Source organism: Phragmites australis, chromosome 23 (assembly GCF_958298935.1).
Source record: "Phragmites australis chromosome 23, lpPhrAust1.1, whole genome shotgun sequence".
NCBI classification, from domain to species: Eukaryota; Viridiplantae; Streptophyta; class Magnoliopsida; order Poales; family Poaceae; genus Phragmites; species Phragmites australis.
Genome location: NC_084943.1, coordinates 490,799 through 514,859, shown reverse-complemented (window position 1 = coordinate 514,859; position 24,061 = coordinate 490,799). Strand labels below are relative to the sequence as shown.

The 24,061-nt window shown below is 41.3% G+C and overlaps 2 protein-coding genes across 5 annotated transcripts; one reads left to right on the top strand and one right to left on the bottom strand.

Annotated features, from left to right (window-relative positions):
- The first annotated feature begins 14,691 nt into the window (after positions 1 to 14,691).
- Positions 14,692 to 23,037, top strand: LOC133906617 (pentatricopeptide repeat-containing protein At5g04780, mitochondrial-like). Of its 4 annotated transcripts, XM_062348572.1 has the most exons (5): positions 14,692 to 14,981; positions 15,548 to 16,904; positions 18,010 to 20,429; positions 20,527 to 20,676; positions 22,899 to 23,037. In XM_062348572.1, exons 2-3 carry the CDS (start codon positions 15,870 to 15,872, stop codon positions 18,109 to 18,111), a joined length of 1,137 nt encoding a protein of 378 aa, XP_062204556.1. In that variant the 5' UTR covers positions 14,692 to 14,981; positions 15,548 to 15,869; the 3' UTR covers positions 18,112 to 20,429; positions 20,527 to 20,676; positions 22,899 to 23,037. The 4 variants fall into 4 exon arrangements, with proteins under 4 accessions (XP_062204556.1, XP_062204558.1, XP_062204557.1 ...); XM_062348574.1 differs by lacking the exon at positions 20,527 to 20,676 and having other exon boundaries at positions 18,147 to 18,249; positions 22,899 to 22,983; XM_062348573.1 differs by lacking the exon at positions 20,527 to 20,676 and having other exon boundaries at positions 18,010 to 18,249; positions 22,899 to 22,983.
- LOC133906619 (B3 domain-containing protein Os11g0156000-like) lies at positions 22,210 to 23,812 on the bottom strand. The gene is made up of 3 exons (XM_062348575.1): positions 23,208 to 23,812; positions 22,924 to 23,095; positions 22,210 to 22,766 (listed from the first exon to the last, which is right to left on the bottom strand). The coding sequence occupies exons 1-3, from the start codon at positions 23,809 to 23,811 to the stop codon at positions 22,754 to 22,756; spliced, it is 789 nt and encodes a 262-aa protein (XP_062204559.1). The 5' UTR covers position 23,812; the 3' UTR covers positions 22,210 to 22,753.
- Between the last annotated feature and the right edge of the window lie 249 nt (positions 23,813 to 24,061).

Genomic DNA, 24,061 nt, shown 5'->3' with positions numbered 1-24,061 from the left:
TGCATATTTGATTTATCACCAATGTTTACCCCTCAAATTGCACGAGTCCTTAAACTTGGAACTTTGGACTGTCAGATTTTATTATTATTATTTTTTTGGCTGTGGCAAGTTCTAGCAGAAAACCAAGCCACCGGCAGCTGGACTCCGGCTAAGAGAAAACTTAGCAAGCCAAATGTCTGGTAGTAAACTAAACACTAACCACGGTCGATCAAACTAGACTGGTAAATTGTAGTAACAAACCAAACATGCCTGCACTACTCCAGAGCCAACAAGGCAAGCTTGACATGGAGCTTTAAGGTCCTATTTGGTATAGTTTCTGTATGTAGATTCTGAAGTATTTTAAACAAATTGTACTAAACGGTTTGCAGTAGATTATTAGTAAACGGATTATAAGAATAAACTGTATAATTTGGAGAAACAAAATCTGTTTTTCACATGATTCACCAGGAAGCAGATTGTGTAGAAGCACAAGCTATACCAAACAGAACCTAAATATGATATCTGCTTCATCAAAGTAACAAAGTCAACAACATCTAAATGAAGGTCGAAAGCAACTTATTAGTTTGCATGTGTTTTCATCAGACTTCAAAATTCCATTGTACTAGTAAGGGCCTGTTTGTTTCAGCTAGAGATTCTGAAAAGCAGCTTATAAAAGTTGGATTGTAAAAAGCTGAATTATGAAAAGCTTTTAGGTTGAAGATTCAAAAAAAAAAATTATGGACAATTTAGTAAAATGGGCTTTCACAATCTATTAAAAGCTGAGAAAAAACAGCTCCTCAGATTCCCACAATCCAACCAGCAGATTTTAAAAAGCTATAACCAAAAGCTATCTGTTTGTTTCAGCTTCGAATTGTAAAAGCTGAAAGTCACAATCCGAAACTGAAACAAATAGGGCCTAAGTGATCATGCATTATAATGAACGCACAAATATTGGATATATCAATATCAAGCATAAACTCAAAGTATGATATGGATGTGTATGGAAATACCACGGAACGAATACGTTGGGAGCGAAGCTATAGTTTCATTTCATATGGGATAAAAAAAAGGAGAAAAAGATTATCCGCTAGTTTTCCTACTAATTTTTTTCATTTATTTTTATTAGTAAAATGGATCCTATATCCGTAGCCGGTAACGAGCGGAGATATTGAAGGACGAGAGTGGATGATAAATCTAGGTAAATCATTCGAATTTATGATTTTTATTACATAAGAGAAAAATATAAAAAAAATTGATACGAGAATCAACTTATATTTTATATCGTAGAGATCACACACCGTCTTCCCTTAGATTCAGCAAGTGGCTTTGAAATGCCCAGAGACGAGGAGAGCATGGGAGTATACCGAGGTTTTCAGGATTACAATCCGAGTTCAGACTTTTTCTGTTTGATATTATCGGATACTAGAACCATTTTTCGTATTTTGAGATATTCAAATATTTTATATAAAAAGTAAAAATGTTCTTGAAAGTTAACTGTATAATATTAGTTTTGAAATACTTGATTACATTTTGTAAATTTGGGTGCCTTTTTTCTCATCAATTTCTGTAGGAACGAGATTGACGACCAGAGAGGGTGAATAGACGTCTTAACAAATTTCTTACGAAATCGATAGTCTTCTCATATTTAGACCACCTAACGCATCTCAAAACTCAAGCGGAAGTAAAAATCAAGAGAAGTTTTAACCAAATAAAATCGAGACAACACAACACTACGAATGATATATGAACCATATGTTCTATTTAAGATCAATTCATATCTTTTAGCACTTAAATAATCATGTGTCTTAGCACTTGAAAGATCACAACTAGCAAAGAAACAAGAAAAGAAGAACATTGAGCAATGAAACTCTCCAAGTTAATTGTCTAGAGGTAAAGGAATTTAAGACCCCATCACATAAACGTATGTATGCGAATTTTATACCTCTAGCAACTAGAAGATTGACCTCACAATGTGCTAAAATTTCAACCTAAAAACAAAAACAAAAATAAAAACCGGAAAGAAAAAACTTGCACATAAGGCAAGAGAACCGAGAGAGAAAAACTAGAAGGAGGAAAATTCAAACATATGAAACAAAATAAATTTCATTACTCAAAGAGCTCAACCCTATTTTAAGCGGATTAAAAAAATTTCTCTCAAAACTCTCACCTATTACATAGGCTAAGCACTTATCCCTCTCTCCATTAAAACTGTAACACAATACTCTTATATGGATGCCACATTGGGCTCAAATAGCTTATTCCACATCTCTCATTGTCCTACTCCTCTATTTATAAGTCTAGAAAACGTGACTTCTAAGTTTCCTAGTTTTTTTTACCAAATACACTTCTCTTGTAGTATATTTCTACCTACCACCAAGGACATTTTAGCCTATTTTCTTCTCCATTCATCGAATGGCCATGACGGCTTTACGACTTATCTTCGCTTCCACGCAAGCTTTGCGATGGTTCCACGTACTCCTCCAGTTCTCTTACGATTTTGAGGCCAAACCGCGAAACCTAGCACACTTATCAAAGCGTGACTAGCCGTCACTTGCTTTCACATGAAGCAAGCGCTCTGACGATGACGTGTGTCCTTTATCTTGCGATCTTGACCGTTGGTAAGTCTCTTCTACTCCCAATTCCTCAGGCTACTTTATCACTTGCATCGACATCCATTTTGCTTGATTTTGTCAACACGCCATCTTCATCCACCGTTTTATGCTTTGCTTGATCTTCATGTGTACAGCTAGGATCGCCTTTGACTCCGTCCGACATTCCTTGATCGTCCGGCAACAAACACCTGTTTAGCCCCGATCACTCACCGTCGATCGTCAAGTTGCATCCATCACATGTACAACATAAAATAAGCAAACACGTTTCTCCACACTCTAAAATATCTCCAGGTTATTGCAAAATCAAAAACTTCAACTCAGAGTACATTCTGCAGAAAATGTGAACACCGAATGTTCCGGTGTGATCTGCTCCTAAACACCGGACCATTCAGTGAATGTAACACTATCTATTCTAGAAAATTTTTGCTCTTTGCAAGAAAAGGTCTGGTGAAAACTTCCGGTGATCTCATATCTATCATCGGATAATCCGATGTGTGCTAATTCACCGAACCACCTTTCTGCAACATTTCTACAATATAAGGTCTAGTGTATCATCTGGTGTTCACAATCTCAGCACTGTACTATCCGGCGACATAATTAAACTTGACGCCAAAAAATCTCCTCTCTATAGAAAATACTCTAGTGCTCTCAAAGTCCATAACCGGACCATCCGTTGTTTGCTTTCATTTCTGATTCGGCACTGAAAATACTCCGGTGATACCCTCTGGTGTAGTCACCATATTCACCGGACTTTGTGGTGCATTGATATCCAATTTCATTCAAAAAATTACTCTCTGCAAAAAAATAGTCTGACAAGTATATACTGCGCACAATGGAACTTTCGATGTGTGTAATTTTTCTACGTACAGATAAGAATTCACTAATTTCAAACATCGCTAATTTGAGTTAGATAAGAATAAACATCTATAAACACATACTAATCAAGTTCAAGACACATCAACTGCTATCAATATCTCATCACATACAAATCAAGATATTTTTTCACTTAGTTTCTCAACTTCAACTAAACTTGGTTTCAACCATCGTTTAATACTATTTATGTATATTTTTGTCATTTAAAAGTCTCATATGTGAATTATACTATGATTCAACCATGAACATTCTGTAAAGAGTAAAAAAAGAAAATTAAATTGATACTGTCTGAATTAATGATATATATATATATATATATATATATATATATATATATATATATATTATCAGATTAATTTACAGGCTGGCAAAAATTGTTTCCAGGATCATGATCCTAGGTATGACAGTACCGATCCTATGCGTTCTTGCACGATTTTATGCTCAGGACCATGATTACGTGAAATTAATCGACAGATTGTTCCATGCCAACCCGCTTGATTGGTGCATAGCGGACTGTACTCTGCTCCTCTCGTTCAGTCGTTGACCTGCACAATGTGCAGCGACAGATTGGGGCTATTCTATTCACCAGCGAAATGCAGAACGTTTTCCACAACCGGAGAAAGAATCTCGTTTCATCGCATCGCCACCGAATTGCGTCTCCGCGCGGATTCTCAGGATAGGCACAGATCCAAGACCCACGATCGCGATCGGGCCGCCACACTCGCATTTGCCACGAGCAGATTGAGCCAAGATATGGCGATATCCACTTGCAGATATGCAGCGCCGAACTGGTCGCACGCCATCTCGGCAATCGAAACCTAGTAGTAGCATATCGGTTCCTATCCTGATCGTTTTGGCATGCTTATCTTGTATGGATCATCTAGGTCAAGAGGCGATTTGCACGCATGCATGGAGCCAACTGCTTTTTTTCAGTTGGGTAGTAGATTCTGCTAAAAGAGTTCGTTGAAAATCTGCCGTGTTGATGAAAAATTGCTGTGGGAAGGGGATGGATCGCCATGCTTGCATCACTGTCTCACTGACGCACATTGTGTGTCTAGAAATGTCCTATTTTGAGGAACGTGTGTCAAGAAATGTGATACGGAAGCAGATGGGAGTGGCACAACGTGTCTTTGGATCAAGATGTTTGCACTGTTCCATAGTGCCATCTCTGGTACTTTCGTTTTCTGAATATTTCATCTACAAGAATTGCAGACTAACTTGGGTGATGAGGATTGAAAAGAAGTTATCTTTTCATGGATTGGAAAGTTGATCCAGCTGGTCGCAATAATTCGCCAAAAAAACATCCTTGTGCTACCTACTGAGTTTCAATAACCAATTTCTAATTCTAGGTTTTTCAACTTTGCATATCTTTTGTATAACTGGTTCACATCGCATAGCTCACAAATTAATGGAAACGAGTATGATATATTGACAGAAATAACGAGATATATTATTGTCTTGTATGACCTGTCTATGCTGATAGATTTTTTTCAAATAAATAATACTCACATTTAGCATTCCTTTTTTTAATACATAAGTGCCTCTGTATCTTGTAATTTGTAATTTGCTTAGTGAACATGCTTTGTGCATTCAGAAAAGTAGAAAGCTCCAGATGTCAAGATAATTCATTCTCTTTGTCTCCGAAACGATCAGTGCAAGAATCAAATCGATTATCCATTAAGGAGCAGAGGGTGGCTGCGGCAAAATTTTCTTCCACCGCCATCGATTCACCACTGAATTGAGAACACTGAAAGTGCAGCCTGAGAGCAACGGACACTTCGATTCAGAATTTTAGTTCCATACGCTCCATTTGCCGACACTTATTTTTGGAGGTTTATCTGAGCATTGACAGATGACAAACGGTGAGCATTGGTTCCATTTCTGGTAAGTGATCATCGCCTTTTCGAGTGCACTTCTTTTGCTTTAGACAAAATCTTATGACCTGCCTATGCAATGCAATAATTCAAATGGTTGTTAGTGAGTGCATGCATATTTGGTCCACTGTATTGCACTTTACACCTTCAGAGATACCCTACTAGATACTATTACTTGAAGGATGGAAACAATAAAATGCAACTGTGCGGTGTGCGATCGCTTGCATTCAAGAAACAAAATTGCAATTTATCCCCCCCCCCCCCCAACTACACCAAATTGGCGGCACGCTTCTAGCTGGTAATCTCTATCTACCGGTAGATGGGGTGAGGGGAGGCATCCTGGTGTTATGGAATGATCAGCTCGTGAACCTCACAAACCAGGCTTATGGGGATCACTCCCTGTCAGCAATAGTGCAACTCCTCCAAAGCAACCAGAAGTTCCTGCTCTCTGTAGTTTATGGGCCTAGTGACGATAGGGATAGGCCGGATTTCTTGCACGAGATTATGAACATTAAGTCAACAGATAGATCACTGTGGCTCATCCTGGGTGATTTTAATCTGATCTACGAAGTACGTGACAAGAATAATAGTAACATGAATTGCCGATTGATGGGCCAATTCAAATCTGTCCTGAATCGCTGTGAGTTCAAAGAAATCTACTTGCATAATCGGAAGTTCACGTGGAGCAACGAAAGGGTTGCTCCAACCTTAGTCTGGCTAGATCACTTCTTCTGTACCACAAGCTGGGATGCGCTATTTTCTTCCCACCTCCTCCAATCACTCTCGTCCTCCATGTCAAACCATTGTCCACTATTACTGGCTAGCGAAAATGGGCCACGACGACCACCTTCTTTCTGGTTTGAAAACTTCTGGCTGAAGACTCTAGGATTCATTGAGACCGTGCAACATCTAATGCGACAATTGGTTGATTGCTTTGGTGCAACATCTAAAGCCCTCCGAGCGTGGAGCAAGCAGACATCAGTGAGGTGCGACTCTAGCTATCCGTGGCAAATCATGTGATTCTACAGCTAGATTTAGTGCAAGAGAACATGCCACTTTCCTTGGAGGAGGTAGCCCTTAGGAAAAGCCTTAAATTGAGAGTTTTAGGCTTTGTGGCAGTAGAGAAGGTGCGCAAAAGGCAATCATCTCAGGTTACCTACCTTCGAGCTGGAGACGCTAGTACAAGCTTCTTCCACCAGAAAATGATTGGACGGAGGCGAAAGAATTTCATCCAACAGCTGCACACACCACATGGAATCGCATTTTCTCATGATGACAAAGCAGTGTAACTTTACCTCCACTATGAGGGGATTCTAGGCACTAAAAAATGCAGATCACACACCTTCAATTGGGACCTTCTTCAGCTGCCACAGATCGACGACCTGGATTTGGCGATACCTTTCATTGAGGATGAAGTTTGGCATGCTATACTAGCAATGCCGGCTGAAAAGGCACCTGTGCCAGATTACTTTACTAGGACTTTCTATAGATCTTGCTGGTCATTCATTAAGGACTACGTGATGATGGTATTTCAATGCATACATAATTTTTCAACATAGGCTTTTGATCCTTAACATTGCCAGAATCACCTTGATCCCTAAAAAGGAGGCTCCTACTACTGCCTAGATAAAGTGCTGGCCATAGGGGTGGACCCATGTTCAAAGTCAGGGGTGCACAGGACATCGGGTAATTTTTCGTTTTATAGTGATCAACTATATGCACCACGTCTATATGACACCCCTGGCTCAACAAGTGGGACACTTGAACCTCTAGCCTAATAAGTGAGACACCCGGTCATTTTTGTTATAGGTCCACCACTGGTTGGCCATAAGGTTAGCCAAGCATATTGATGCCCTCATTTCTCCCTCATAGAGCACCTTCATCAAAGGGAGATGCATTCAGGATAATTACATGCTAGTACACAATAGAGCTAGGGGTTACCATCGTAGTCGAACTCCATCCTTAATGGTAAAGCTTGACATTGTGAAAGCTTTTGACTCAGTTTCTTGGGAGTACCTATTAGAGCTTCTACAGGTCAGGGGCTTTGGTGTGCGATGATGCGACTGGATAGCCATTACACTTGCCTCCTCCACATCATCCATACTGCTAAATGGTGTCCTGGGGGAACCAATCAAGCATAGGAATGGCTTAAGGCAAAGAGACAACGCATCTTGGATTTAGTGATGGAGGCAGGAAGACTGTGCTGCCTTCGCGAACGCTCGACGTGCCTTCGGTTTTCCTTATACGCTAATGATGTTATCCTCTTCCTTAATCCCGTGTGACAAGAGCTAGCAACACTGCTTGCCATTCTATAGGATTTTGGAGAGTCTATTGGGCTGCATGTCAACTTGCAAAAGAGCTCTATTGCTACAATCAGGTGCCAGCGCATAGACATGGATGACATCTTACAGATCTTTCCGGGGATTGTGGCTTCCTTTCTGCTGCAATAGCTTGGCTTACCATTGGCGCTTGGGCGGCTTTGCATGATACAATTGCAACCAATCCTTGATAAGGCTGCACGATGCCTAGCTAGGTGGAAACCAAAACTACTAATGCCAGCAGGACAAAATACCTTGGTCAAGTTAGTCCTCTCTTCCCTGCCAACCTATTTGCTAACCACCGTCAAGCCACCTATGCAATTCTACAAATCTCTGGATCGCTACCGCCGTGGGTTCCTATGGAAAGGAAACGAGGAGTGTAGTTAGGGAGCTTGCAAGGTGGCATGGAATAGAGTCTGTCAACCGATTGAAAAGGGAGGCCTAGGAATCCTAGATCTTCAGAAGTTTAGTTAGGCACTTCAGCTACAGTGACTGTGGTTCTAATGGGCAAAGCTTGAGAGCCCTTGGATAGGACACCCAGTGCCATGCGACGCCGTCGACACAACTCTATTCCACTCTTGTACCAAGGTCACACTAGGAAATGGAAAGAAAGCACCCTTCTGGAGTGCTCGATGGTTACATGGGGAGGCCCCTAAAGACCTAGCCCCTTCACTTTATTTGCACTCGAGAAGGAAGAATAGAACAATGGCCAATGCCTTCCAGGACAACAATTGGATCTGTGACATTCGCCATAACTTGATGAAAGACTTAATCACTGAATTTGTCACTCTGTGGGACAATACCCATGTGGTCTAGCTGAACCATATGGATGACACGATCACCTGGACACTTACAGTTCATAAAACATACACAGCCAAGTCCGCCTATCTGACCCAGTTTGTGGACATGCCGAATAAAGGATACAAGGAAATAATTTAGAAAGTATGGGCGCCGCCTAAATGCAAATTCTTTTCATGGCTGATGATTCAGGATCGAGTTAGGACAACCCAACGCCTACTACTTCGTCATTGCATTAACCAATATTTCTGTCCCATGTGCCTTCGGAATCTGGAGACCTCGGTGCACTTGTTCATTGAGTGTCCGAGTGCTAAAAGAATTTGGACACGAGTTGCGGGGTGGTTACAGCTTCCTTCCCTAAACCCTTCTTCACGGACCAACACAACTTCCATTGAAGGGTGGTGGAGATAACGTGCATGCCAGCCGGCAAACTTACAAAAAGGCGTCAAGACACTGATCATCCCGATCCTCTGAGAGTGGTGGAAAGAACAAAATCGATGGGTTTTTAAGGCCAAAGAGGTCACTGAAGACGCAATCTTCAACAAGATCCAAGAGGAGTCTACGGTCTGAGGTATGGCGGGTGCCTATGCGTTATCATCTCTTAGAGATAGCCGTGAGTATCATCTCTTAGAGATAGCCGTGAGAGTTCATCTTAATATGTACCTTTGAACTGTACTGATGTTGTTTTTGTGTTCTTTTTTCTAGTCCTTGCCTCGGGCTCGAATTGCCCGGACTATAGGCATGTAATTCCTCTGTAAGCATCTTTGATGCATCTTCTCCTCTATCTAATATAGTTGCCCACATGATGGCTTTCAAAAAAAAAAAAGCAATTGTTCAAGGCTTTCTTTTTTGTTCTTTGTTTTTTCACCTTTTGTTATTTACATGACTCCAGAGGGTTTTCCATGCAGTGAATGCCATATAAAAGGAATGCAAAGAGAAGTACCTGAACTAGGTGAATTCTAGAAATAAGTATGCAAATATTCTGCCATATACTCATATTTGTAGTATCTTTAGGTAGGTAAAACAGATTCTGCAGTCACACCATAAGCAGATCCCATACAATGCATGCATAGATGATGAACAATAATGCGTTTACTTTTCCAGTCACATACATCAAGAAAGATCGCTGAGTGCTCAATGCCAAACTCCCAACCTTGTATGTAAGCTGCAGATTGCATGCAATGCAAGTAAGTACTTTCAAAACCTTTTCCAACATCCACCAACGGCCTAACCAGATGACTCATCTGCTGCTGAATAAAGTAATTTATGCCCTTTATAATGAAGTGATTTATACAGGCATACAGCCTTGATGACTTAAATTCTGCTGATTACTTGTCTTGACTGTTACACTTTCTTTGGTAGGAAAGAGAAATGTTATAGTTTTCCTTCTTCGAATTTTTTCATATATTTTGACCTGTAGGGAAGACAAGATTTGGCCAATATATTTTCACTTCCATTAAACAATAAACTAACCTGATCATGCAGCGCATCAGGTATTTGCGTCACCATCACATGAAAATGATGAATTACGAGTGGGCATATCGTACGAAGTTTCAGTGTTAATAAGTTTAAAGAGTTTTCAGCACTGGCAATCGGTGCGTGCAAATGGCCATCTCTTTCTGAAAAGTGCAACGTGGAAAAACTGATCAGCGTGGTAAAGTCCAGAGGAGATGAGCATGAAACAAATAAGCAATTGATTATTGATGCAAGAAAAGGCTCAACCTGAGTAGGTGAAATTAAATAGGAAAGCGCGAAGGCAGGCAAGATTCTTTTGGCTAACTTCATGGATTGTGGAGGGCAAAAGTCTGAGCGATGTGAACTAATGAACTGAGTGGTTATCATCTGATCGCGCAATTGCAATGTGGATCATCTGATCACGCAATTGCAATGTGAATCATCTGATGTGATCCATACCTTGTTAAAAGTATGATGATGATCAGGTTAGAATGATGATGATCCTCCACCTTGTAAGCATATTAATACCTGGTAACAAATATCACCAAGGTGATTTGATTTGAGAAAAAGGAGGAAAGAAGAATCACCCTTGAAAAAGTTAAGAAAAAGAACCCACTAAAAAATATGCACAGCTTTGCAAGAATTGCAAATTATCTTTGTTTTGCTCTTGTGGCCCATACGAAGATTGTTTCTCTGACCCCACACCAACCAGTTCTATGTGAGTCATATTCCTTGTTACCCGTGTAGATAATAACTTTACTTGACGAATTCCTTTTTTTATTTTAGGGAAATTGGAAGAACAGACGTACAGCTTTCTCCAAACATGAGATGCACTTTCACATCTTAAAATTATGCGTTCTATAGTTTCGACCAATGGCATCAACCACAGGAAACATCCTTTATCGGATAAAGATTTGCTATTGTATCATATTTGGTATTCAATCGCCCCTTTTCTTTCACAGACGAGACCCACACCCTCAGCACAGAGAGCTGAGAGCGTCTCGGGGGACAACCGACAGTTGCCAATGGCTGGGACGTGGCCGCAAAGGGGTGACGCCCTAGCGTGCACATGCCCGTTTGAACCCGGAAGGATCCGCTCCTCGTCGGGAGACGGTACCAACCGAACTATGCTCGGCTTGCGTTCAGTCGCCCCTTTGAGTGCTAGTGGTGATAATCTTTAGGCTGGCATATTTTTAGAGGATAGCTGAGGCCGAAGCCAAGGTGCAAAAGAGTATTTAGGCCCGACTTTGTCTCTCGGGGCAGGGGGGGGGGGGGAGCGCATCTGTCCCCAGTGCCGTTTGTGCATGGAACCGTGAGGTTGAGCATGAAGATGAAAGGCGTTACCTGAGATTGGCATGTTAGTGAGTAGAAGGCCTCAACGCCTTATTCACTTGTGAAACGATTATTCCAAACCCACAATTCCCCTGGTTTTAGTCAATCTACCTAGAAATTGCACAATCAATTTTTTTTTTATTCCGCAATGGAATTTTATACAAACCGATTGAACCTACCATTTACATGAGCATGGTGACATGTAGGGGCCATAGGGACTAATTGGACCAAGGTTTTCAACAAACAAAATAGCATAGCGAGATATGCAAAGCAGAGAGGGGAGGGAGGGCGCATCATCATAAGAAAATGGATTTTTTTTAGCGCCGGATCTACCAAAAGAGAAATCGCCGTATATTAGGCTCTTCAATTTTTTAAAGGATCTCTCTAAAAGATTCGCGATATAACTAGGAAGATCTTCCAATTCAAATACCACACATGAGTCGTAATGATTGGACCAGAGTGCAATTGAACAGACCGAGTAAGTTTAAATTGATGTAACGTGAAACCTATCGATGCAAAAGTCCCGTGGAGAGTCCATGGACCACTTAACTGGCACCAACGAGTAAATTCCCTTGTGCTTCTGGGTCCATAGTAGCAACAAAAGAGTGTGCTAAACTATTGGCCAGGGGGTTGCATATGTCCTTTTTGACAATTAAACAAAACGCAAAATGATTACAATGGTGAGGTTGAACTTCCCACGTGTAGAGCCTTTTCTATAATATACTAATCAGTTATTGACCAAAATTAGACAACATATATGCTAAAATAGATAATATGTTGTCGTATTTACATTTTTAGCATTCGTATTTGGTATATTATTTACCGAAAATGAAATTTTGGTACACCGTACGTCAAAAAACCGCTAGATCGGTCATATTCGGCACACCGTGTACCGAATATGGTATTGTAGCTCATATTCGGCATCAACCGTATTCGGCACACCATATGCCGAATATGGTATTTGCCTGCCGTGCGGTCACTAATTCGGCACACAGTCATATTCGGCTACAGTGCTATATTCGGCACACTGTATGCCGAATATAGCTTTTGCCTGCTGTGCAGTCACTAATTCGGCACACAGTCATATTCGGCACACCGTGTGCTGAATATGACACTGTAGCCCGTATTCGGTACACCGTGTGCCGAATACGGTTGATATTCGGCACACGATGTGCCGAATATGGGTTACAGTGTCGTATTCGGCATACAGTATGCCGAATATAGGGTTTTCGGCGTATGGTGTACCGAAAATAGATTTTCGGTAACTGATGTGTCGAATATGGATGCTAAATTTATAAATATGACAACATATTGTTTATTTCGACAAATACGCTAATATATATTGTCTAATTTTGGATTTTTGTCATTAGCTATTAGACTAGCATTACAAAAGCATCGCGGAACTCCATGATCCGAATAACAACCGAAAGTATTAGCGACCATATAACCATCAAGAATGCAAAGACACACACACACATCTTGAAAATCTTGCAACATTGCATACCCAATTAGTATAGATGTGACGTAAAATGTATCAGGAACGGCATGTATTCGTTACTTCAAGATGATCAAAAGCTTGCAGTTTTTTTAAGACTTTGTCGAAAGAAATACAAATTGTTCGAGAGGAACTTGTAGATGTAAGTTGCAATTGCTCTGAAGCAGGAAGAACGCATGAACAATAAAACTTGTGGCCCAACCCTACCTTCTTGTTGACGTTACGATATTGCGTCGAACAATGGTTACAACGGTACTCCCAGGTAAGCGTGCTCAGTAATATGCACAAGCATATCCTTAGGTTAGGCCTATGCTAATATTTCTCTGAAAAAAATGCATAAACTAGATTAACTAAACCAAGGTTCTCTTTTGGTGATATTAGTTACAAAGGTTTTTATTTCAGCAAACAAAAAAATAGCAAATAGCGCAACGAAATATGCAAATGAATATGGGTTAGAGGCCACGGGAAAGCGTGAAGCGGGCAGATGCCACCTTTTGACAATTATCAGAAAACTATCGCACATTGCAATTCTTTGGTAAACACATGGTGAAAATAATTGTTGACAATAGTGCACCTAGCTTTTTTAGAGGTATGTTCGAATGCACCCATATGGATGTGTGTGGGTGTGAGTGCTTGTGTGTTGGATTTGTACTTAAAAGAATCTTAGAGGATGTGAAAAATTTATTGTAACACTGTCACCGTCACTCTCACCTACATAATAAAATGGAGTACGCTGATCTCACACTAATACTATATTTGGTTGGTTATACGAAATTAAATGGGATGAGATCATTCTGGATGGATGGGGATCTTAGATGAGATGGTACAAGTAGTATATTTGGTTTGATATATGGAACGGTACATAAGAGTGTTTGATTGAATGTATGAGATACACATATGAATGTGTTTAGTTACTAAAAAGATAAATAATATATCTATTTATAATTTAATTTTTTTATAATGTGATAATTTATAATTATAATTATCAAAAAAATTATTCTAATTAGTACTATTCTTTACTAATTACAATTAATTATAACATAATATGTTACTATTCATCACTAATTACCTACAATAATACTTATTACGGCTCATAGCATCTAATAATTAATGCATATCTAATTGCTCTTAATTCTCACTACTACTCACTAATCATCACTAAGTGTATGTAATTACAGGAGTTGATAGAGTATGTACAAGGTCATTTGGGTAATTTTTTCTTATGAGATGATTCAACATCTTGATAAAATATTTCTATAATCTGTATCACCTGTTTTGGACGAGTTGATACTATTTATCTAACCAAACACCATCATAATAACATCTGTTTTGGACGAGTTGATACTATTTATCTAACCAAACACCATCATAATAACATATCTTGTATCATCCATACATATACCACCATATACAGAAAACCAAATACTATTCTTTTCAGAAAATCAAGTCCATGCGTCAGCTCTAGGCCTCTAGCTGAAACAGGAATATTCAGTATGGCTTGCACATCCATATCATAAAAGTGTTGCTCTGCTGCGTGTTCCTAAAAAAAAAAAGCACGTCCCAACGCCAGGCCCTATGAATCAGTTCCTCAACATTTTGAGGAGGAACTGCTGATTTAGCACAAAATAGACCTCAAATTCTAGATTTGGTCTCTATGCTCTCTTTACTTGAAGAAATCCTATCAAATTCATCTTCTTTAGCTCAACTCAGCAACTCTAGAAACAGAATGTTAGTTAAGGAGGATTTATTTGGTAGAGTTCTAACTCTAAAAAGCTAGGTATCTCTAGTTTCAAAAATTTATATAGCTGAAACGGTAGATATATTGTGAGTGTTTAGATGAGCTATCTTATTTTTATTTTAAACTAAAAATATATACATAAACCACTTTATTTGCCAAACAGAATGCTAAATAAGTTACCACTTTTTTTTTCCTTTCAATGAAAACGAAAATTGTATCTCAGTTGGGCCTGAAATCCTTGTACACCATCTGGACGCCCGGCCCGTCCGTGAATACCCGCCATTTTTTTCCTCTCGCTGCGTTACCCGCCTCCAGCTTCCGATCCGGCCTCGGTGACCTCCTCCACCGGCTCCTCGAAGCCGTCTCCAAATTACTCTCGCCTCGTGCTCCTCCTCATCCCACCCCTCCTGGAGGCGCGTGGTGGACGTTGCGTTGTCTGGTGGCGCCACCCTTGGGTCGTCCGCGGCGTGCACCGTGGCTGTTCGACGGAATGCCCCACCGAAAGAGGTAGGTTGTTAAAGAGTTTCCATGCCTGTCTATTCACCCCCGCGTATCTATGCTACTTTTCTTAATTAGCGGAGTCTTCTCTTTGTTCATCTGTTTGACACCGTTCTGATGCAGGATGAGCTCATCTCATCTGGACTGGACAATCAAAAAGCCCCATATTAGTGAATGTTCTCAGCTTTCAGTTAGCACCAAATTCTTTCTTCCTCCACTTCTATTGTTCCGTCATTTCAAATGATTGTAACATGCCCCTCCAGTTGCAATTTGAGTAAAGCTGCACCCCAAAATTGAAATATTGAAATGAAACCTGGAGCTAATTAGCTTTGGACTTCTGTTTCCATTAAAATACAGTGTTCACTGCCCATGACAAGTACCGTACTAACTCCAGCTTGTACAGTCCAAAGGTGTTAAACCAGTAGCTCCATTTGTTTCAGTTCCTGGTTCATTTTTTCATTTGTTTTTTTATCTGAATCCTTTGTATATTTATTTAGGAATATTCCATCATATTTTCTCAAACCATTTTCATGAAAACTCGTGTCCTTTTTCTCATTGGATCTCATTTTTCACAGGATTAAATTTCCTAGCAAAATATGCACCAAACTATGATGATTGATGAGTATCACATGGTTGTTCCTAACTGTCTGTTTCTTCCGGTGAAGCTATGCAATGCTGTAATAAGCTTTGAAGGCGGGCAAACAAGGTGAAACATTATCATGTCAGGCAGCAGAAAAAATAATGTGTTCCTAACAACAGGCAAGCATCCAAATGTTTTCCCTATTGATTGTCCCTTTTTGTGAGTCAAACAATTTCCATTGGTGAAGTTTGCGTTTCAGTAAAATCAAGAACTTGTGGGTACTTGAGTTGCTTGGATGGGCATTTGGTTTGACCATCATGCTATACATCAGAGATACTAGATCTCTTACTGTTGTGCGCTCGGGACTTTATTTTGCTGCTCGTTCTTTTTGTAACAAGCTGAACCATATAAGTGCCCTAAAGGAGAAAAGACCTGTTAGGTTTGATAGGAATTCGATTCACGTGTTTGCTCTGCATGAACTTTTGCAACTATGTGCAAAGAGGAGGTCCCTCTTGGTTGGAAAAGGTTGGCATGGTTTAGCCATTCATTTTGGTCTGGTAACTGACACTATCACATGCAATATTCTCATCAACTTATACACAAAATGTGGTCAGAATGATTGTGCTCGCCATGCTTTTGATACAATGCATGTCAGAAGTGTAGTATCATGGAATACCATGATTGCTGGGTATACTCGTAATGGAGAGGATGTACAAATTCTGAAGCTTTTTTCAATGATGCACGGAGAAGGGGCACATATGAGTGAATTTACCCTATCCAGTACTCTCTGCGCATGTGCTGTGAAATATGTTATCATAGAATGCAAACAGTTACACACTATTGCTATTAAGCTTGCCCTGGACTCCAATAGTTTTGTTGGAACTGCAGTTCTTGATGTTTATGCAAAATGTAATATGATTAACGATGCCTACTGGGTGTTTGAGAAAATGCCTGAGAAAACTACAGTTACATGGAGTTCTCTGTTTGCAGGACTCGTGCAAAATGGTCTTCATGAAGAGGCATTGCGGTTATTTCAGAGTTCACAAAGGAATGGAATACAATTGACTGAATTCACGCTTTCTGCGATGCTCAGCACATGTGCAAGCTTTGCATTGATAATGGAAGGAACACAGCTGCATGCAGTTAATGTCAAGTGTGGTTTTCATGTTAACTTCTTTGTGGCATCATCTCTTGTGGATGTCTATGCAAGGTGTGGGCAGATTGAGGAAGGTTATGCAGTATTTTCTGATATGGAACATAAGAATGTCGTCCTATGGAATGCAATGATTGTTAGTTTTGCTAGGCATGGCCATTCTTGGGAAGTAATGATTCTCTTTGAGAAAATGCAACAGGTAGGGATTTTTCCAAATGAAGTTACCTATCTATCCATGTTGTCTGTGTGCGGCCATGCAGGTTTAGTTGAAGAGGCCCGCCACTACTTTAGCCTTGTAATTTCTGATCATACTGTTGAGCCTAATGTCCTTCATTATTCCTGCATGGTTGATGTTTTGGGGCGATGTGGGAAGATTGATGAGGCTTGGGAATTGATGCTACAAATGTCATTCGAACCAATGATTTCCATGTGGGGATCTTTGCTTGGGTCATGCCAGAAGTACAGGCATATTAGATTAGCCAGAATAGCAGCTGAACAGCTTTTCAAACTTGAACCTGAAAATGGGGGGAACCATATTTTGCTCTCAGATGTATATGCTGCCTGTGGAAACTGGGATAATGCTGTGTTGGCCAGGAAGTATTTGAAGGATAGTGGTGCAATGAAAGATATGGGCAGGAGTTGGATCTAGGCAAAGGGTAAAATTCATGTTTTTTGTGTTGGATAGAGATAGAGCACCCTGGAATCGTTGATATCTATAACACATTGGCGAAAGTTTATCATGAGATGATAAAATTTGCTCACTGATCCAACATAAAGAGGAGCTTCTTAAACACCACATAGAGAAGTTAGCACTTGCTTTTGGTTTAATCAGCATCCCTCCTAATATACCAATGACAATATATAGGAACCTTAAGGTTGGTGCAGACTGTCATTCCTTTTTTATGATTTCAAACAGTATTACTGAACTAAGTCATTGTAAGAGATATCTATAGATTTCACTGAACAGTATTCTTGTGCGGAGTTCTGGTAATTGAGGACGTGAATGAGGAATAGCAATCATCTATTGTTTGGCACTCTCATCATGTAGCAAATTATTGCACTATGGTAGTGGCATGCTGCTGGTAGCTTTGTCATTCAAGTCAATAATGTCATGCTTTTGGCCCCGTTTGGTGTAACATCAACACTATCATTTGAACTTAGCATACCATATCCAAGCACAGTTGTGAATCGTTGATTATCCGAATAGATTGTGTGACCTACAAGGCTACAAACTATGTCTTGTACAGTGCTTGTGTCATGCATCATAGGCCAATGATTTTTTAGCAATGAATTTGTCTCTGTAGAGCTATAGATGGGAAGTGGATGCAAGATTTATTGATCTTGGAGAAATGTACATGGGAGGAGGATTTCTTCTTCCCGCAACATTTGTTGATTACAGTTCCTGAAGATTCCGATTCAACTTATAACTATGATACTGCAGTGGATTTACTGGAACTGCACCAGTTGATGACATTTTGGCCACAGCTGCCTTATGGTCGGATCTTTCTCTTATCTTTCCAGTCCACAATTAATTCTCAAAAGTGGTATGTTTACAAGTCTCAAAATGTTCTTGCGATTTTTATATTTTTTTTCCTGTGCTGTATTTAAATATATTGCATACCAGATAATTTGCATTTTAGCATTTTCACATTAACAGAAACCTACTCATCTGGGCTTATGAATCCATATTAATTGTAGTTTTTTCTAGCAATTCTTCTGTTCTGACTTTCACAAGTGACAACCAAGTTTCCCTGGAGCTTGGTCATACGGTGGGGGCATTTTTGTTCTTTTTGTGTTCCCAAGCTTTCAATCGCAGTTAATTACTACCTAGGCTTGGTCCAGCATGGCATACAGTAAGGTGCAAGCTGTTGAATATCCTAGAAATAATCCAAAGAACATCGGTTCCCATTTTCATTACCCAGTAACATGATGTTGTTTCAACTTTTCAATCACATGTTATATAGAAAATAACAAAGACATTCTCTCTCTTCTGACAAATCATGAGCATAAGGTTGTGGTAGTTGAGTTCATGGATTGACGCTCGCTTTGAACTTCTGAGAAGCAAAGATATATACGTAGTTCCTTCTGTGGCATTTCTCATCAACATTGAAAGTACCAATACAGTGAAAATGCTTATCCGTGTCATTTGTCATGTTTGCCAACTTAGCTGTGCATAGTTTCCGTATCATGTTGCAACCTGACACATCTTGTATTAGGTCCTACAGAGTCTCCATTGGTCCACCATCTGCACATGTTACATCTGTTTCTCAAAAGTATTGTGTGCGTACAAAGCTGGCGTCTAGAACCACTAGCAGGTACTGCGGAAAGGGCAAATAATGGACACTAGAGACCACGACTATTCGTCGGGTTAGCCATTTCTTGTGGACCATGCTTCATGAGCTCCATGAAGCCATTGGCCTCATGTGGCTGATGCCTGATGGGTATATCATAGCATTTTGTAGGTCCAGCCAGTTTCATAGGCCAGGCCTCTGCTACCTCCAAGTCATTCACTCATGTGATGCACCCTCATCTTGGCTAGTAGTTCAATAATGCCTGCTTACCATCATGACATTGTCATATATTAATTCTTGGTTTACCTTCCTATCTTCTCCATACACTCGTATTTTGTGTCCCAGGGTTTATTGACAGTAAAACTCAACTATCACAACCTTGCTCAAGACAGTGAAACTACTAGACAGAAGGGTTTATTGACTTTATTTATTCCCAGACAAACAAAAAAAAAACTTTCATTTTTAGCTGCAGTGTACTTTTACCTGGATGACGTGGTTAGTTTGTACTTTGTACTAGTTGCATGCATCCTTCGACAACTCTCTTTTGCATGAAAGAATCTGTTACTTTTCTTGGTATGTGTTTTTTTATAATGGAAACTTTATTAACTCTTGTTGTCACATCAAGATGATATAGCTGTTAAAGAGTGTGCTCTCAATCTCTACTTAACTAAGATGCACATAAATAGGAACAAAAAGGATAAAACAAAATACTCTGAGAGGTGAAACACTTCAAAACACGTCTAAGAACGTCAATCTACTATGCGTAGTCCAGACAGCCACCCAAAATGAGTAAAGAGCTTCCTGACCGCCCACTCCAAGTACGTGCACGCAGTAGCCACCGAAAATCATCGCTCCTGTCGCTGCAGAATAGACCACATACGGAACCACCGTGTACATGAAAAGATAATATGCAAAGGAGAGGAACATTGTTTTTTTGTTAAAGACTATCATTTCTGTATAGCCAGATAGACCAACAAAAGATGGCTGCAGCCGTCATTAGATTGGCTTTCTATTGTTTACTTAGATCATGGAGCTAATTATCAAACATATTAGTTGTGCTACGTGGTGGGTAAATATTGGAGACCGCTTGGACTATGAACCATGCTGATCAGGCAAAACGACAGTAAAAAAAGAGGTGCTTCAAGCTTCATCCTCTCCTTCTGGTAACAAAAGCAACACTTATGGCTACTTGCCATTGTCTTTTAGAAAGGTTTTTTTTGGTAACAGAACTCCTTTGCCTAGGTACCAAAGAAGCACATTGTGATGAATTAGTGCGTTGTATAATGAATTAACTCGAAAATTTCCCTCTTGCGAGAGATTCCACCGGAACTCATCACGCCCTTGCGACAAGCAGATATATATAAGGCGTTGAGTCAGCTCGTTCCAAGCATGTAGCTTTGGGCCAATGAGGCTCCTCTGAAAAGAAATTCCAGGTGGGTTTAAGCATAGCACGGTGGCCACCGTGTCCTCATTGTTTTGCGCAATATTATACATACTAGGGTACTGCTCTCTAAGTGGTGCATTTCTCAGCCATTGATCTTCTCAAAATCTGATTTGAGACCCATCTTTGATGACGAAGGAGCCAAAGCGGAATAGGATATTCTTGACCTTCATCAGTCTAGCCCAAAAAATGGAAGTCATCAGGTTTCCATGTAACCCTGATAAAGGTTTGGATCTAAGGTATTTGTTCCGCAATAACTCTTGCTAATTCACTTCTCATGTTTCTAAGTTATAAAATCATTTACATAGCATGGCCAAGTTACAGGCATCCAGATCCCTTATCCCTAAACCACCCTAGTCTCTAGGTTGGCCCATGGCACTCCACTTCGCTAGACGGTACTTTTTCTTATTTTCTCGGTATGTGTTAGTAGGCGAGTCTACTTTACCATTATGGCCCTCACATGACACTTTAGTTCTAGCGTTAAGATATATTATTTGGGTGTTCAAAGGTGTTAATCATGTAGCCCTGGAGTGCCTCGGATAAGGTTCATTTGTGGTCATTAGGAAAAGCCTCCCCCCTGCACATGGCTCCTGTTCTCGCTAGCAGACATGAAATCTTGCTGTTGATACGGTAGTTAACCTATAAGTTTAATCGTCGTTACCACAGTTGCTGCTACTCCATTCAGATGAATGTGAAATTAACCTGCATCTCGATTATTTTTTCCTAATCAGTTCAATATTCTAGGACCTTGTTTAATACAGCGTCTCATCACGTTGCACTTGTACTGCATATTGAGCAAGTTTTATACCTACTAGTTTCTCCCAGGCAACTTGCAGTTGCGCAGTCTTTATACCCAGTTACGGGACCTAGCTAGGTAAGAGTCCCTCACTCTAGATTCTTCAGGTAAATTGTTTAAGCTTTCTTGTGTTTCACATGTGGATACGAATTAAGGCAAATAAAATATTTTCGCAATGACTATAATTAAGAGCTGATTGCACCACGTCAGCTTAGTTTGGTCAGGTTTCTCCAGGCATCTTACTGCATGCTCTAAATTATTTGACCGGCCAGAAGAGCTGTTGTCTAGCCTCGTGCAAGCCTTTCCGACGTAGGCCGGCCGGCAACAAAAGGGGGAGACAGATCTACGTTCATCTTTTGATATGTGCTGCGGCCGGGGAATCTTGCTGGTTATTGGAGTTTAGCGTCCCTTTCCTGTCTGAAACCTGCCCTCTAAGACCGTCAGCTTAGCCAGCCAGCCAGCCAGCCTTTTTTTGTTAGTATCCTATTAGGGCAATTTGAGCCCACTTGGACACTGAAACTTTTACCCAGCCTTTCTTTCTGGAGGGAACAAAAAGGCGGAGACCGGCCATTAATAGACTAGTGAGAGATCAGGACACGAAAATCCCCAGATGTCGGCATCGCTTGTGCCACAACATGGCTTCTTCTTTTATGGTCCTTGGGCATCTGTGATTTTTTCTAGCCTTATGTTTGTTTGGAGATGGTGAAATGCCATTGCGTAGCTACTAGCTAGTTTACCCCTTGAGGTGAACGCATTGGATAGATTGGTTGGATTGCATGAACTAGACAAGTAGAGTAAAAAGCATTGCACCAATTGACTGCATCAGCTTCCGGCCTTTGGCCATGTTCAATTCTCTCTCTTTTTTACTTTCTTTCGTTCTTTGGGTCATCTCAATTTTTGCACTTCTCTTATTTGAAATGAAATGCATCTCTCCTGCTTTTCCGTTTAAAATAAAAAGGGAAAAAACGACTGCATGAGGTCTAGAACACTAGTATAATAGAAGCGAGAGAACAGAATCCCTATGGGGACATCTTTGTTCCTTGAGGAGGCAGGGGAGGGAGAAGAAGATACATATACATCAACTTCACCCATCACAGTTTGTTCGTGGACCAACCCACATACTACAGTTGACACATACATACATGCAAGCATGTCCTATTGTCTTTTTTTTCTTCATGTGTATCACCATCCCTCGCTCCCCCTCTGTCTCTACCTCTCCTTATCAACCTGATGTTTCCTGAAACCTCCTACCTGCTGCTGCAAAGGCCCCGGCCGGTACCGCAAGTAGGGTTTCTGGAAGACAAGATGGAAAAAAGAAGGCAGAAAAAGGGGCTCTCTGGGCTGTGGTGATGGAAGGAAGATTGCCCGGGAAACAAGGGATCTCTTTCACCCCCTTCCTTTTGCTTCCACGGGTCAATTCAAACCTGTCACTCAGTACAGACAGACTACAGAGCAGTAGTAACTAGTTCCTTCATTGTTGATGGTTAGGATTCCGCAAGCATGGCCTCAGATCTCCTCTCCTATGAACTGCCCCTGTTGACAAACAAAAGACATAAATTCAACCAATTAATTTAAGATTTTTTGTGTGATGAGAGATGTGTTTAGCTAGTTGATTTCTATTCTACCAGATTATTATAATGCAACTGAACTCGGTGATGTTTGCAGTTTGCAGTACCAACTGACGACTCACCAATAATTTGGCACTGTGGACACCGCCGCGTAGGGGCTCTGGTGCATGTAGCCGTACATTGCCGTCGGCGTCTCCGGCTCCGGCTCCGGGCCGCAGTCGAGGTTGACGCCGAACAGCCGGAGCTTCCTCGACGGCGCTGACGGCGTGCCGCTGCTCTTGGCGTCCGCCTCTCCTGCGATTGGTCACCGCAAATGGCGTCAGCTGCCGGCATGATCTTTGATCTTCACTAACTTTGCTAGCGTCATGTTAATTATCTGTGTTTTGTTCTTGTATATTTTATATACCTGCACGTGGCATGTCGCTGTGGTAGGCGTAGGAGCTGGCGGGGCTGGTCGGGTACGATGACCCCGACGTGCTGTAGCACATCGGACTCCACGGCTGCTGCTCGCTGACGTTCAGCGCGGGCGTCGGGGCGCGCACGGGCGGTGGCGATGTCGGCGGTGCCGGTGCGCTCTCGCCGCGGCGCCTGCAGCCGATGAACAGGCGGTCCCCCGCGCCGAGGCCGCCGCGTACCCGCTCGAAGCACACGACATCGCCGGCGTCGAGGTGCTTCTCCTTGACGTACCGGCTCCAGCCCTTGGTGAGCACGTAGCTCTGGCTGCTGGTCCAGTACGAGTACCGGAACCGCCATGGCTTGCCGGCTTCGTCCTCGAAAGACAGCAGCAGGCCCTTCTCGCTGGAGTCGCCGCCGCCTCCGCCAAGAGGAAAGTACCTCTCGGCGTGCTGCTTGGGGATCACCAGCCGATTCAGCTTGCCCACGTCGCTGGGCGTGAGGGGCTTCTCGAACAGCTGTTCCCTCTCGTACTGGTGGTGGTAGTGCAGGTTCGTGTACATGGCCATCCCCCACGGCCACGCCTGTGCCCCCTGGGAGAGAGGGTGCATGGCCATTCTTGCTCTTGACTTCTTGCTCTGGAGGGAAGCTAGACAGCTAGATGTGGAAGAAGAAAGCTGTGTGTGAGCTTGACTAACCCTGGCAAAAAGTTTGGCAGTGAAGAGGCGATGGTGTGCTGTGTAGAGAGAGCCATGCATATGTCATGGCCAGGCATTTATAGCCAGCCTCCCAAGTAGTAGAATAACAACTTTAGGTGGTCAGGGAGGTGTCTACATGTAATGTACTATCGATAATATTTTCATGGTA